The sequence below is a fragment of the Lucilia cuprina genome, chromosome 6, assembly GCF_022045245.1.
Source record: "Lucilia cuprina isolate Lc7/37 chromosome 6, ASM2204524v1, whole genome shotgun sequence".
NCBI classification, from domain to species: Eukaryota; Metazoa; Arthropoda; class Insecta; order Diptera; family Calliphoridae; genus Lucilia; species Lucilia cuprina.
In genome coordinates, this window is record NC_060954.1 from 44,697,995 (window position 1) to 44,715,059 (window position 17,065).

General features: G+C 30.6%; 1 protein-coding gene across 1 annotated transcript; it reads right to left on the reverse strand.

Annotated features, from left to right (window-relative positions):
• Positions 1 to 7,704: 7,704 nt before the first annotated feature.
• On the reverse strand, positions 7,705 to 8,621 carry LOC111684307. The gene is made up of 2 exons (XM_023446446.2): positions 8,091 to 8,621; positions 7,705 to 7,863 (listed from the first exon to the last, which is right to left on the reverse strand). The coding sequence occupies exons 1-2, from the start codon at positions 8,619 to 8,621 to the stop codon at positions 7,759 to 7,761; spliced, it is 636 nt and encodes a 211-aa protein (XP_023302214.2). The 3' UTR covers positions 7,705 to 7,758.
• Between the last annotated feature and the right edge of the window lie 8,444 nt (positions 8,622 to 17,065).

Genomic DNA, 17,065 nt, shown 5'->3' on the forward strand with positions numbered 1-17,065 from the left:
TGAATAAATATAAATCCAAATAAATTTACCTGGGCCTTATTAAAAAGTTTTTTTTTGCCAACAAACTGCTTGTCTTTGCTTATTCATGTGAAAGTGCTTGGTTGGTGTAGTATTAAAACTAGAGAAGATTGGTTTGGTATTTTATTATGCTATTTTTTTATAACCTGGAGCACTATCTTGAAAAGAGGTATTATGTGTTTATGCTGATATTTGTAAGAACGGAAAATATAATACTTTTTGAATTGCTTAAAATTTTGTTGTTATCGCCAAGATATCCTACGTTGAAGTTGACGGACTGACGGATAGAAAGCGTTTTTGAGTCGATTTGTACTTCCTAAGATAGGCTTGATCTTATATTTATTCTAGATATAAACAATATTTACAAAGCACAAGAGTACATGATTCATTTATGTAATCCAAAAACTCTTTTCCTATAAACATTATTGAAGTACATGATTCGTCAACTAATTGTATTATTTTATTTTTAACAACATGGTATATATCCTGGGATGACTCCAATTCAATGTATTGATGAATTACGTGATCCTCACCTAGAATACCACTATGAAAAATGGAGTATTGTTTTTTCCATATATTTAGATAAGTTTTGAACTAGTTCTTTGAGGAATACCTGTATATGAATAAAATGTGTTTTAGTTTTCATAATAAAGCATTTAAGTTGAATTGTACCTTGCCTCAGATATACTCAAGACAATTATTGTTGAATAAAATTGTGAACGTTAAAATTTTGAAAGGATATTTTTATATGGATTAGAGTAAAATGAGGCTTTATAATTATAAAGTACATGAGGGTCATTAATGTTCAAAATTTCGAACTGCAGTTTGATTACAAGGTTTACAATGACGGACAGACGGACGGACAGACAGATGGATGGACAGACGGACAGACGGACGGACGGTCGGACAGACGGACGGACATAGCTAAATCGACTCAAAAAATGAATCTGAGCCGATTGGTATACTTAAAGGTGGGTATAGGACCAATATTATTATGTGTTACAAACATCAGCACAAACCCAATATACCCTCCCCACTAAAGTGGTATAACAATAAGTTTTCAAAACAATATGTTTTCCAAAGCTAACAGCTTTGACTTTCCACTGTTGTTGCTAATATATAATCCTTTGTAGTCAACGGACAAACAGACACCTTTGATACGAATCAGAAAGTGTATTTGAGTCTATTGGCAGTTAGGTGTGGATCCGATATTTATGCAATATTTACTAAGCATAATACTATCCGCACTATATGAGTGTATGATATTATTACCAAAAAATATAAGTTTTAAAAATTCATGTGAAGCTATTTCATATGTTTTTGAATGCCGACAGAATGGAATTTCAGATGACATACAACAATTAATAAATAAAGTTGTTCTGGCGCAGATTATACGTCGCAAAAATTAAATTTTTTCAAACTTCAAGACAAATATATCTGAAATTTCAGATGTGATGGAGAAAATTTAAGATCTCATTCAGATTTACCTCAATCCTCTAGAAATGTAGAACTTGATCTCAGGGTTTCCCCATTTTTTTATAAACACTATAATATAGAGATCTTTATAAAATTTTAAATAACTTTAGCTTTTCTGCTTTGCTATATATAAAGATATCTTAATACACTTTCAAATAACTTTGACCAAATATATGCGTAGTACTGTTTAGGGCGAAATTTTGTTCTATAGTCTAGACAACAAACAATTACTTGGATCTATCTGCTATACAGATATCGGATTAATTCCCAGCAAAAAATAACTTTCAAAGAAGCGAAAAAAAATTTGAATTTACTTCATGTAAGTACTAAAGAAGAAGATCTGAAGAAGTGATGATTTAACACATGCTTGTCGTAGGAGGGATGTCCTTTTTATTTGAATCCAAATTCACTACTTCTAAAGTCATTCTCAAGAAGTAATTTTTATGCTTTTCTTTAGAAGTTTTTCGGAAATGAAATTGTATTCTTATAGAATACAACTAATTTGACTTATTTGATTCCAAAATCACTTCTTCATTCTAACATAGTAATTTGTATGTTCTTTCTTAAAAGTAATTCGGAAGTGAAATTGTATTATTAAATTATACAACTAATTTGACTTAAATAAGGGTAATAGACACATGTAAAACAGAAGCCCAAAAATACAATACAGCAAAGTAATAGAATTATTTTCCCTTCTTCGGTAGTCATTAAACTTCACGTCCACAGAAAGTAAAAAGAAAAATCACTAATTGCTACTTTTGAAGTAGTTATAAATGTTATTCTTTTGGAAGTACTTCACTTTATTTATCCTGGAATCTTATGAAAAAGGGTCGTATACCACCGCACTTAAGCTAAGCTCAATCGATAGGAATTAATAATAAACCAGAAAAATAATAAATTGTCCTTTTCACATGTATTTTCAACCAAATTTTATAGAACTAATAAGCCACATCAATACTAGACGTAATATTGGAGAATCATTGTCCGGAAGTGGAGCCTTAGTACTACTATGACCCAAGGGCATTATAAAAGTGGTGGATTTCATTGGATATGTATAACACTTCTACTTATTAACTAAGCAGAGTACTTGTTGCTTGAATGGGCCATGTGGACCACGTACACCAAACCTCTTCTATTATTTCTAAATATTCCTTTTGTCAAAGCTAATATAAGATACCAATCCAACACCAGAGATAATGTTTAGCACAAATTCTAATACACTGATCTTAAATGAAGAATCATTGTCAAATTCAATTATCGAACTAACACCAGCTGGAAACTTTTAATTTACTGACGAATCAAAGGTAAGAGACCGTAGAGATCCTAATTGAAAACCAAAAACTTCCAGAGGAAAGTCCGTGCTTTAACTGAATATGTCATATGGGAAAGGTTATCTAAAAGCCAAATTTATTAGTTTTCTATTACATATAGCTCACCTCAGTGAGAGCAAGTCCAAGTATAGAACTGCTAGCAAAACTAAACGAATACTTTCTCTATGGAAGTTTCTAAATCCATGGAAGACAATGTCCTAAATATATAAGATTCATTATATTTAGGAATTATTAAAAACATAATTTATTCATATATAACATGTATTAATATTCGTATTGGACCATCATCAAAATTTAACTTGTTTTATATCTAAGATGATAAAGCCTGTCAAAGAAAGGGATTGAAGGTTATGTAAACCATAAACAAATGTACAACAGTGGTTTAGCAAATACTCATAAGGGGATAAAATTATGAGAATTTTATTAAATTAACCCAGAAAAAAACTGGGTAATGGCTTTCAATTGTAATTACTTACCTTACCGCTTGCTATACTTAGAAGTAGTCTTATAAGGCCTTACCAATAATGTATTATATAAATACCTACTAATTCATTAGTCATCTCGCCAGTAAAGATTTATAAATTTTTTCATGTGATTTACACTGACAACTTTTTCTAATTACTTGTAATCGGTTGTGTTGGATTAATGACTTAAAGTGCTATTGTGTAAGTACATGGTAATGAAAGTTTTTAATGAAAAGATTCACAAAATGCACCTAAACAATAAACGATATAATCATAACTGCAATGAATATTGAACAAGAAATTCATTTCCTTAACCACTTTTATTTAATAGAAAGAATAGTTCATAAATAGAATGTAATTTCTTAAAAAATTTGAATCTTTATCAACCACTGTTCATAATTTGTAAAAGAAAATATAAAATATTCTACTAAAATAACGACAGAGAATTTATTAAACAGCAGAAAAAAAGAGGAACCATAAGCAAAAGAAAAAAAAAATAATAATAAGAAGAAAATTACAAAAAGAAAATATTGTTGCTGTTGCAATTTTCTTAATAATTTTGTATATTTTTTTTGTATCTTTCAGTCTTGATTTCTTTGTTTTGAAAAATTCTCTTCTTAAATTTTTTGTTCATCTCTTTTTTAAGAAATAATATAATTTACTTTGTGTTTACCCCTTTACTTTGATTCGTTTCATTTTATTTTCCGTTAATGCTGCGTCTGTTGTTAAAAAAAGCTCTTAAGGTAATTTCTATCAAGAGTCCTATTTAAATATGTACGATTTTTTCCTTATCATCATATTTCAATTGTCTGTTGTACTGCATTCAAGCGAAATAATTAAGAATTCAAAATCGTATTTTATTCTTATTTTTTTTTCTTTCTCTTTTAACCACATTAAAAAAAGATCTTATTTATTATTTTTTCCTTCTAACTCTTTATGTAGCTAAATAACAATTAAAACAGAGATTTTTTTGTAGATTGTAAAGTGCTTAACAAGTTAATTTGGGCAATTGAAAGGTACAAGAAATTTAATTTTAAAATATGAGAAAATAAATTGTTTTAAAAATTTATTAGGAAAAATATATTACACCAAATCAGAAAGAAATCATATATTCCTATAGTTATATAGCGATTTATGAATGGTATTATTGAGGGGTTTCTAACTCAGTTTTCAGGTTGTAGATTCTTAAAACTATTGAATTAGTGTTTTAGGAGGGCAAGAAACTCTTCCAGTATATTTAATTATAGTTTATTGTCTACAGTGCAGTCTTTAGTCTAGTCTACAGTGCAGTCTATAGTCTAGTCTACAGTGCAGTCAATAGTCTAGTCTAAAGTCTAGTCTATAGTCTAGTATATAGCCTTGTCTATAGTTTAGTCTATAGTCTAGTCTATAGTCTAGTCTATAGTCTAGTCTATAGTCTAGTCTATAGTCTAGTCTATAGTCTAGTCTATAGTCTAGTCTATAGTCTAGTCTATAGTCTAGTCTATAGTCTAGTCTATAGTCTAGTCTATAGTCTAGTCTATAGTCTAGTCTATAGTCTAGTCTATAGTCTAGTCTATGGTCTAGTCTATAGTCTAGTCTATAGTCTAGTCTATAGTCTAGTCTATAGTCTAGTCTATAGTCTAGTCTATAGTCTAGTCTATAGTCTAGTCTATATTCTAGTCTATAGTCTAGTCTATAGTCTAGTCTATAGTCTAGTCTATAGTCTAGTCTATAGTCTAGTCTATAGTCTAGTCTATAGTCTAGTCTATAGTCTAGTCTATAGTCTTGTCTATAGTCTAGTCTATAGTCTAGTCTAGTCTATAGTCTAGTCTATAGTCTAGTCTATAGTCTAGTCTATAGTCTAGTCTATAGTCTAGTCTATAGTCTAGTCTATAGTCTAGTCTATAGTCTAGTCTATAGTCTAGTCTATAGTCTAGTCTATAGTCTAGTCTATAGTCTAGTCTATAGTCTAGTCTATAGTCTAGTCTATAGTCTAGTCTATAGTCTAGTCTATAGTCTAGTCTATAGTCTAGTCTATAGTCTAGTCTATAGTCTAGTCTATAGTCTAGTCTATAGTCTAGTCTATAGTCTAGTCTATAGTCTAGTCTATAGTCTAGTCTATAGTCTAGTCTATAGTCTAGTCTATAGTCTAGTCTATAGTCTAGTCTATAGTCTAGTCTATAGTCTAGTCTATAGTCTAGTCTATAGTCTAGTCTATAGTCTAGTCTATAGTCTAGTCTAGTTCTAGTCTATAGTCTAGTCTATAGTCTTCTTAGTAGTCTAGTCTATAGTCTAGTCTATAGTCTAGTCTATAGTCTAGTCTATAGTCTAGTCTATAGTCTAGTCTATAGTCTAGTCTATAGTCTAGTCTATAGTCTAGTCTATAGTCTAGTCTATAGTCTAGTCTATAGTCTAGTCTATAGTCTAGTCTATAGTCTAGTCTATAGTCTAGTCTATAGTCTAGTCTATAGTCTAGTCTATAGTCTAGTCTATAGTCTAGTCTAGTCTATAGTTAGTCTAGTCTAGTCTATAGTCTAGTCTAGTCTATAGTCTAGTCTATAGTCTAGTCTATAGTCTAGTCTATAGTCTAGTCTATAGTCTAGTCTATAGTCTAGTCTATAGTCTAGTCTATAGTCTAGTCTATAGTCTAGTCTATAGTCTAGTCTATAGTCTAGTCTATAGTCTAGTCTATAGTCTAGTCTATAGTTAGTCTATCTATAGTCTAGTCTATAGTCTAGTCTATAGTCTAGTCTATAGTCTAGTCTATAGTCTAGTCTATAGTCTAGTCTATAGTCTAGTCTATAGTCTAGTCTATAGTCTAGTCTATAGTCTAGTCTATAGTCTAGTCTATAGTCTAGTCTATAGTCTAGTCTATAGTCTAGTCTATAGTCTAGTCTATAGTCTAGTCTATAGTCTAGTCTATAGTCTAGTCTATAGTCTAGTCTATAGTCTAGTCTATAGTCTAGTCTATAGTCTAGTCTATAGTCTAGTCTATAGTCTAGTCTATAGTCTAGTCTATAGTCTAGTCTATAGTCTAGTCTATAGTCTAGTCTATAGTCTAGTCTATAGTCTAGTCTATAGTCTAGTCTAGTCTATAGTCTAGTCTATAGTCTAGTCTATAGTCTAGTCTATAGTCTAGTCTATAGTCTAGTCTATAGTCTAGTCTATAGTCTAGTCTATAGTCTAGTCTATAGTCTAGTCTATAGTCTAGTCTATAGTCTAGTCTATAGTCTAGTCTATAGTCTAGTCTATAGTCTAGTCTATAGTCTAGTCTATAGTCTAGTCTATAGTCTAGTCTATAGTCTAGTCTATAGTCTAGTCTATAGTCTAGTCTATAGTCTAGTCTATAGTCTAGTCTATAGTCTAGTCTATAGTCTAGTCTATAGTCTAGTCTATAGTCTAGTCTATAGTCTAGTCTATAGTCTAGTCTATAGTCTAGTCTATAGTCTAGTCTATAGTCTAGTCTATAGTCTAGTCTATAGTCTAGTCTATAGTCTAGTCTATAGTCTAGTCTATAGTCTAGTCTATAGTCTAGTCTATAGTCTAGTCTATAGTCTAGTCTATAGTCTAGTCTATAGTCTAGTCTATAGTCTAGTCTATAGTCTAGTCTATAGTCTAGTCTATAGTCTAGTCTATAGTCTAGTCTATAGTCTAGTCTATAGTCTAGTCTATAGTCTAGTCTATAGTCTAGTCTATAGTCTAGTCTATAGTCTAGTCTATAGTCTAGTCTATAGTCTAGTCTATAGTCTAGTCTATAGTCTAGTCTATAGTCTAGTCTATAGTCTAGTCTATAGTCTAGTCTATAGTCTAGTCTATAGTCTAGTCTATAGTCTAGTCTATAGTCTAGTCTATAGTCTAGTCTATAGTCTAGTCTATAGTCTAGTCTATAGTCTAGTCTATAGTCTAGTCTATAGTCTAGTCTATAGTCTAGTCTATAGTCTAGTCTATAGTCTAGTCTATAGTCTAGTCTATAGTCTAGTCTATAGTCTAGTCTATAGTCTAGTCTTTAGTCTGGTCTATAGTCTAGTCTATAGTCTAATCTATGGTCTATAGTCTAGACTATAGTCTAGTCAATAGTCTAGTCTATAGTCTAGTCTATAGTCTAGTCTATAGTCTTGTCTATAGTCTAATCTATAGTCTAGTCTATAGTCTAGACTAATCTGCAATCTATTCCGCTTGTTTTTGGTCTAGTCTTTTTTGTAGTCTAGTCTATATTCTTGTCTATAGTCTAGTCTGTAGTTTAGTCTATAGTCTGTGTGGCAGACTGCCCACAGTTCCTAACGTAGTCTTGTTTGTATTCCACGAATACCAGACGTACATATGTATGAACAACAAATATAAAAGTTATGCCCTAATACAACAAATATTTGAAGTTATAGAACTATCGTTAATACAAAAACATTTTAATTAGTTTTATTTGTCCAATAAAATTCAAGAAATATCACATAGAATACTGAATGAAAATTTTCATTTTCAACTCATCACATTTAAGGTCCCCAAGAAATAATTTCGTATGCCATATCAATCAGATCATTAACTTCAATATTATGTTTTCTTAATTCCAACCAAGATGATTGCAGATTGCCAGATGCCTGTGTGAACAACAATAAAAAACATGATTTTGAATGAAGACAAGAAAAAAACAAAGAAAATAAACTGAACATCATATTGCAATTGAATTTACATAGATCCCCAGCACACACACACACACATAGCGTAATGTACATTCAAACAATTTCCTTTATTTCCCTTTTTTATTCTCAGAAAAAAAAGAGTGTTTGCAATAAATGACACTCATACTATATTCATTCATACATACCTTGGCTTTATCCAACAATTGTTTAAATTCCTTTTGCTGCACAGCTTTATAGAGTCGTGCAAAATCACCGCCTTCTGTAACTTTACGCGCCATTAAACTGGAAAAACGTGCACGTGGCAACGCCTGCATAACTTCGCGCATAAATGACACCAAATTCCTTTGCATCATCATCATGACGGGTACTTTGGCTGGTATGCGAAATGTACGCAATTGATTTGGTAATTTATCAATGACGCTAGCTACATCCTGTAGCGCTGTCAGCGATACATTTTGCATTCGTATGTAATCTATTAAATCGAGAAACTCTTGAGAATTGCGTATCTTACTCCAGTTTTGATTAAATCGTGAACTTTGCAAATACCGAAATGTGGTGCGAAACTGTTCGTCTACAATATAGTGTCGAGCCGCAATATAACCTATACGTCTTCTGGGTAATAGTTTGAGAAAATCACGAAAATCTTGTCTTAATTCAGCCTTGCCCTGAACAAAGAATAGGGCGGTGATAAAGGCAATGAAAAATACGAATTTCATTTTGAAGATATAGAGCGTTTCTTATGAGATCTTTTACCAAACAAACACTGTTTAGTTAATACAATTTTGTATTTATACTAAAAGTTAAAAACTAAAAGTGGTTGAAAAGAAATTTTATCATAAAAATCTTAGTTGCTAATTGCTTAGGTAAACAGGGGGAATACTATTTAGTATATTTCAGCCACTTTTTGTTAATAGAGAATAATTATACATTCATATTATGCTAAATATTTAACATACTTATGTGTATAAATAATTTAAATTGTACTACAATTTCTCTTTTATTCATACTTTCGCTTTTTTTGTTGGTAAATAACCTACTAAAGTAAGTAATTATACAGCATATTATAACAAAATCATGATAAAACTTCTCCATAAGTAAAGAAGTAAGTAGGTAAGTATGTTATTAGATATGTGAAAAAATTAAACATCATAATTACGTTTTGCTGGGATTAAATATAACTATTGATGGTACTTTTTACGTATCATTGACCTTAGTTATAAACACTAAAATTAAATAAATTTTGAGATTAGAGATGAGATTAAGCTATGTCCGTCTGTCTGGCTGTGTAAAACACCACAGCAAAATTTTTACTTAACCGGTGAGTAGACAAGTAATATTAGAGAAAAGTGTAAGTAGTTACTGAATAACTACTTATTTTCGACGATGACCACAATTTGCTTATCCGACTTTTCCGGATTTAAAACTGGTTTTACTGGTTTTTTTATGTTTGCTAGTCTATTCTCTTACATAATGCTCCATTAAAGAATAATTTTATCTCGAATGGTTTCAACACAAATTTAAATATGAACATATTTTTTAAAAGGACTTCCAAAATCGACTACGGTTAGAAACACTAACCGATTCCTTATAAGAAATATGCTATAGACAATTGACTACAAATTCTACTCAAAAAAATAATTTATGTCATTGATAACGACAACTCATTACCAAGTAATATATAAAATAAGTAAATTACCTATAAAACTCATTACCAAAATTTAAAAATGAAAAGGATAAAAACTAAATTAATCAAAAATATTTGTTGTTGTCTTAAGCAGTTTGGTAATGAAAGGCAGTAATATCGGTTTACGACGTAAACAGTTCTGAGTAAAAATTTAAACTACCTCGAAAAAAACAAGTAAGAACTTATAGTCGGGCAAGGCCGACCATATAATACCCTACACCTGTATACGAATAAAATATGATTTAGTTTTCATAAGAAAGCATTTAAGTAGAATTGTACCTTGCCTCAGATATACTAAAGCCATTTACTGTTTAATAAAACTGTAGATATTTAAGTAAAATTTTGATGGTGGCTTTTTAGGGGGTTTAGTTCAGCGATAGTTGAAATAACGTCCCGATGTTAACAATATTCAATAGGCTTTGCCTACGGTGTAATAGAAGATCATGTGCCAAATTTCATTGAATTATCTCCAAAATGTCTCTCCGTCCGTTCTTCCGACTGTCTGTCTGTCCGTCCGTCAATGTAAACCTTGTAATCAAACTACAGGCCGCAATTTTGAAGATAATTGAATGAAATTTGGTACATGATCTTCTATTACACCGTAGACAAAGCCTATTGAAAATTATAAACATACGTCCATTATTTCACCTATCGTTGAACTGAACCCCCTAAAAAGCCACCATCAAATTTTACCTAAATATCTACATTTTTATTAAACATTAAATGGCTTTAGTATATCTGAGGCAAGGTACAATTCAACTTAAATGCTTTATTATGAAAACTAAATCACATTTTATTCGTATACAGGTGTAGGGTATTATATAGCCGGCCTTGCCTGACTATAAGTTCTTACTTGTTTTTTTTTTTTTTTTTTTTGAGGTAGTCTAAATTTTTACTCCGAATTTTTTACGTCGTAACCGATATTACTGCCTTTCATTACCAAACTGCTTAAGACAACAACAAATATTTTTAGTTCTATTGTCCCAGGGACGAACCCTATTGATAATGGTTAAGATCGATCCATTATTTCACCTAGCCACCATACAACTGTACCCCCGAAAAGGACTTGTAAACATTGTAATAAAACTACAGGTCGCAATTTTGAAGATAATTTAATGAAATTTGCCACATGATCTTTTATGGTACTCTAGACGAAGCATATTGAAAATGTTTAAGATCGGTCCATTATTTCACCTAGGCCCCATATAACTGAACCCGCCAAATAGGGCTTTTAAGTTCATAATTATATTTAATATACTCGTATATCGACAAAAAGCTACAAAACCAAGTTCTATACTAGACTTGATGGCCCTGATGAACTATTTAATTATAGAACCTCATTTAACCCTAGCCCCTCTAAAAAGTTCCCATCAAAATTTTACTTAAATATCCACAGTTTTATTAAATAGTAAATATCTTTAGTATATCTGATGCAAGGAACAATTCAACTTAAATGCTTTATTATGAAAACTAAATAATATTTTATTCGTATACAGGTGTAGGCTAATACCCTATGGTCGGCCTCGCCCGACTTACTTGTTTTTTTTATATTTGTATGACCAGTCCATAATAAGTCATAGAATTTGTACGAGGTCCACATCCGAAACTTACTTAATATACAATTTTCTGACTTGTTTTATGTATAAAAACACAGTGCGAGCTCAAAATGGCCTAATAAAAGAACTTAACGTATAAAAATGTATTTAAATCGTTAGTAGGGTAATAAAAAGCAATGTCGACGGAATTTAGTAGTTATCGAATCTAACATATTTCGGAACTAAAGTTTGGCCTTGGAAAAGCTAGAAGCTAGCTCCACTCAATACAAGTATTAAGAAGGCTTGCTTGGTTTGGAAAGCAATCTATAATTCTTAATTCTTAAGTTATATTCGGTTTTTAAATGGGAGCCAATTATGTTCTAATGTACAAGAATTTGTCAGAAAAGCCTTTTATTACCGTCACATAGTGATGTCATTGGAGTGAAGTACTAACCACCAACGCTTACAGGTAATTATAAAAAGGAGTCATTGTAAATCACATAAAATACTTATACAGCCTCACACATTATTTGTAAGGTATTATTAAACTAGTTTTTTGTAATCTAGAGGTAAGTAATTACAACTTAAAGTCATTAGAAATTTTGTAAACTTATTGCGTTTAAGTTATTTTTGGTCCTTATATCGGAGATATGATAAATAAAGGTCTGATCTAGAAAAATTTTATGATTCATTATACCAATCACATTATTTATCAAAAAAAAAATAAGTAAATGCGGTTAAGTGATTTTGCAAAGATATGACTAATTGTGGACCAATAGTCATATCTTTGGCCATTGTTGATCAAGTAATTTCCGTTCATATTATAGTTTTTGTTTTTGTACAAAATATTGTGTCGAGGACGTTATATTCCAGGAAGCTTTCCTTTGGATTATTATAATTTTGATCAGAATTAATCTCTGAATGAAAAATTTGTTGCTGTTTTTTAATACAAAACTATTTATTATATGCTTTGATGCTGTATGCGGAAGAGGGTATAAAATAAATTTTTTGATGATATTTCTTAACTTTGAAAATCTTTACTACTACAAAATCAATGAACTGAGCTACACTAAGTTTACATATATATGTATATATTTTTAAACAAGATTTTTATATTCACTAGTTACATAAAATCATTATTGCGCTTCTTTTCGTACAAGTAAGTAAAATATATTTTTTTTTAATTATACCCTTCACCTTCGTGAGAAGGGTATATATAAGTTTGTCATTCCGTTTGTAATTTCTATAATATAATTTTCCGACCCTATAAAGTATATATATTCTGGATCCTTATAGATAGCGGAGTCGATTTAAGCCATGTCCGTCTGTCTGTCCGTCTGTCTGTCTGTCTGTCTGTCTGTCTGTCTGTCCGTCTGTTGAAATCAGTTTTTAGAGGACCCCAGATATCGGCGAGATCCGAATCTTCAATAATTCCATTAGACATGCTTTCGAGAAGATCGCTATTTAAAATCAGCAAAATCGGTCGGTAAATAACGGAGATATGAGCAAAAATCCGAGACAACCTCTGAAAATTTCATCAAAAAATTGTTATAAAAGCAACAACAACAGCACTGTATATAGAAAAAGATGTACACGTGTGTGTGTAGATGTATTTGATTTTATTCAGCTGCGTATTTTTTTGTATGTTTGGAATCCAAACATACAAAAAATACACAGCAAAAAAATATGATTTGCATTTTTTGTTAAAATAAAATAATTTTCCCTTTTGTTTTGCAAATATATTTTTTAATGAATAGAAAAAAGTATTTATATAGTTTTCAATTATATGAGAGTAGATTGTGAGTTATTGTACAATAATTTTTATGCGAATAATGTAAGTTTGAAATTTAAAACTAACACAAATTTTTTCCAAGTGCTTTTTAAAACAATTTTTTTACGATAAACAAAAATAAAATCTACGTCTCGTCCGTGTTTACCAGCAATGAATCAGAGGTCAAAGTCGACCGGCTTCGAGTCGAAGCTTAGCCGCCGCCGAACTATATTTAGTTGCTTGAGCCGCCGCCGAAACATTCGGCTTAAATCGACTCAAATTTTTTTAATGTTTTTATTAACTAGACTGTAAGATCAATTATGTTTAAAATACACTATGGTGAAGGGTATATAAGATTCGGCACAGCCGAATATAGCACTCTTACTTGTTTTTATATCAAATCATTTGTAGTTCATAGAACTTAAGATCATCAAATCAAAACAACAAAGTATGTAGGACAATAAGTTTAAAGCGAATTGCAAACTAAAGAATACCAAGTTATCATTAAAAACACATGAGAAAAAGACTTATTTAAAAGATATTAAAAGAACTTAATACATACCATAGTAATTTCATATACATTTAAAGAAAATGTGATCAGTCAAATAAAAAAAAAAACGTAATATGTTTGCTTCATAATCTACTACTGAATAATGTAATTTTTATCTCTCCCAAATGTATTTAAAACCGTTTTCCTGAAATTATAAATTAAGAATAACTTTTAAATTAAACATTCAAAATATATACCATGTAACCACTTTAAGTGATCACAACCCTTAATAATCATTTGACAAATTATTGGTATGTTATAAAACCGTAAGAAAAAACACTCTCAAACAAACGAACAAATGCCAACAAAAAAAGGATCCCTTAACAACAATCTCATTATTATATTTTAATTTGTAGCACATACGCACTTTAAGAAAAAAACAGCGCATAAAAAGTGCTGTAAAAACTCAAACAGTTTTTGTGTTTAATGTCCTATAAAACATGTGTGTTCTATATAACAGTTTATGTATGTGAGTATGTTATGGTTTTCGTAATTTTTGCTCTGTTTATTCTAGTAATTTTTTTTATATCCTTAAAGCAAAAATTAATATTGAAGCTACAAACAAAAAAATTATATACATAACGTTCATTATACTTTATGTTGGAATAATGAAAAATGAACTGCCATCTATAGTAATTGCAGTGCAGAGGATGTAGCAGTAGATGCTGGAAAAGAATAACCAAAAAAAATCGAAGACAAAAAAACGAAATGGCTCCTAAAAGTCTGCTATTGTTTTGTGTAAGTAAGCTGCGTTTTAATGAGTATGTTAACACACATACAATTTAACTGTATACATATTATACAAACAGATAAAGTGGCTTGTAAAAATAGATGTTTATTTAAAAGGAATAAGTTTTATTTATTATTTTAGACTCTTCTACAGGCCCGATAACAGGCTAAGAGAATTTTTTCGAATCGATGTATCATGTAACTAGTGAATATAAAAATCTGAATTAAAACCATAAACATATATGTCTGTAAACTAAGTATAGCTTATCGATCATTGAATTTGTAATGATAAAGATATTCGATGTTAAAGAATTTCATCTAAGATTACATGTGTTAAAGGTAACTTTTTATACCGTCTACCACCTTCCCCCAGCACAAATTTCTTACCAGGGCACCACATAATGTGGTAGTACGGGTGGCCAGTTGACCGCAGGACTATGTGCTAGCTGGTCAGTTGGTTTAGGTTCCATCGGGATCCAAGTAGTGGTTGAGGTTTAAACCAAAATCGCGGGAAGAATGTGCTTGGTTAAAAGATTGATACACGGTAAAATATAATTTTCAAAATACATTTGTGTTATCATTCCTAAATGCTGGAGCGGTACAAATTACAGAACATGACTGTGGATGAATAAAATGCTGGATTTGAGCTGCTAATGCAAAGACCGGGTATACGAGGTGGAGTTTTGTAGTGTTTTCTATCTATCTATCTATCTATCTATCTATCTATCTATCTATCTATCTATCTATCTATCTATCTATCTATCTATCTATCTATCTATCTATCTATCTATCTATCTATCTATCTATCTATCTATCTATCTATCTATCTATCTATCTATCTATCTATCTATCTATCTATCTATCTATCTATCTATCTATCTATCTATCTATCTATCTATCTATCTATCTATCACTTCTTTTTGCAGAACCCTATGTTTACTGGTCTTTATCACTGTGAACAACAATAAAAAAGTGGTAAATTGATTTTGCTTCTTCTTTTGTACAATTGTAGTTTTTTATCGTGTTTGGCGGCATGGTTGGTATTTAAGTTTTACTCTTGATATTTTTTTTATTTCATTTGAAGTGTTTTTTGTTGTTCGACATTTTTTTAAAATTTCATTTGCCAACTTGTTTTTTAAGTACAGTAGCATTTTCTTTTGCGTTCTTATTCATCTCATGCCACTGTTTCGTTTGTAGGTTTCTTTTCGTTTTTCTCTCATGTTTATTATTTTGGCAACATGTGTATCTCTTCATTTTCGCCAATTTGCCAACAATTTCATCCCACACAATTCATGCTTGAAGTTTTCGCTATTTTGGAATTTTATTTCGTTGCTGTTAATATGACTGCAGTTTTAATGCATCTTATTGTAGAGTAAGAAGTTCAACTGCCACTACATATTACAGCTATCACTTGTAATATCATCGTCATGCATATATTTAAAGGAATTAATTTTTCTACAAAATTAATACAAATTACAAATTAATACATTTTTAAATAATTACTTTATTTTCTTTTCATCTTTTATTAACCAAGCCAATAATTTTTACATTTTAAGCAGTATGAAGGAAAACATTTATGAACCAAAAAATATTTGCAATAAAATACACTCCTTTGTAACTCTTCCTGCTGTTTATTAATTTTACATCACATTAATTTAGCGGGTTTATTCTTCACCATGACGCCAAATTTTGTTTTTTTTTTCACAAAAACTCTTTTTTACCATGAAAAAAAGTGGAAAATATAAATGTAAAAAAACAACATCTCCCTACAAACGGATCTTCCTCACAAACTAGCACAATGTAAATGTGGCGCAACTTTAGTTGAATCTTTTTTTCCGCTCCCTATGGAATTTATTTTAATAGTCACATTAATTCCAAGTCGTTGTGTAGGTGTGCAAAAAGCATTTAAAATTGTCTTTTTTATTTAGTAAATTTACAAATCAACACATTCCACCAAGCAAAAAAAATATATATATATTTATTGAAAGTACTGTAGCATTGACATTGGTAGAAGGTTCGGCCAAAAATAGTAAACCTGATTAAAGTAGGAAAAAGTAAGAAATTAAATTAGTTTCTTGACAGGGATTAAAAATGTTGATGATTTTGTTTTATAACTTTTATCACATAATGATGGACTTAAATTTTCTGTCCCTTATTAAATTCTATGATGATAAGGACTTCACCTTCCACTCAAGTGAAGCTCTAAAGAAATTATATTTTCTACAAAAGAAAAGCGAATGATGAAAGAGGTGAATGGCAGCATAGCTAAATTATCGATCACTATAGTATCTGGTGCACAGAGAAGGATATTGAAGAATATGCCTCAGAATGATCAAAAGATCAATTGTTATTTTATAGCAAAATTTTCGATCTCTGTGCTATTTGGGGCACGGAAAAGAAATCTGACGAATATGCCTCAGAAATTCATATCAATACCATGAGATTATCGGCTACTGAGCTATCTGCGGTACATATAAAGAAGTTCCAGGAAACACCGTAAGATATATCAATATCTCTTTTGTGGATAAATTATCGATTATTATGAAGTATGATAATGAAGGTGAAGATGATCGATTTATGTCAATCTCAGAAGTTCTCTTTCAATACCATATACATAGAGAACCAGATATCTGACTGCCAAAGCCAAGACAAAACCATCCTTAAATTTGGCTGTAGGCAGAATTCTATGTGTGAATTAGACAAAGCAAACAAGGCTATTGTAAAGGAGAGCACCAAGACACCAAAACCATGCCGGTGAACCAACGGGAAAATGCGATTAAAACAGTTAATTAAGATACGATATCTAATCAACAAAAATATAGTGGACTACGTAATCACTTATAAGTGCAAACAACCAATAGGTTTGGTGGTTGGTTAGTTAGTTAGTTAGT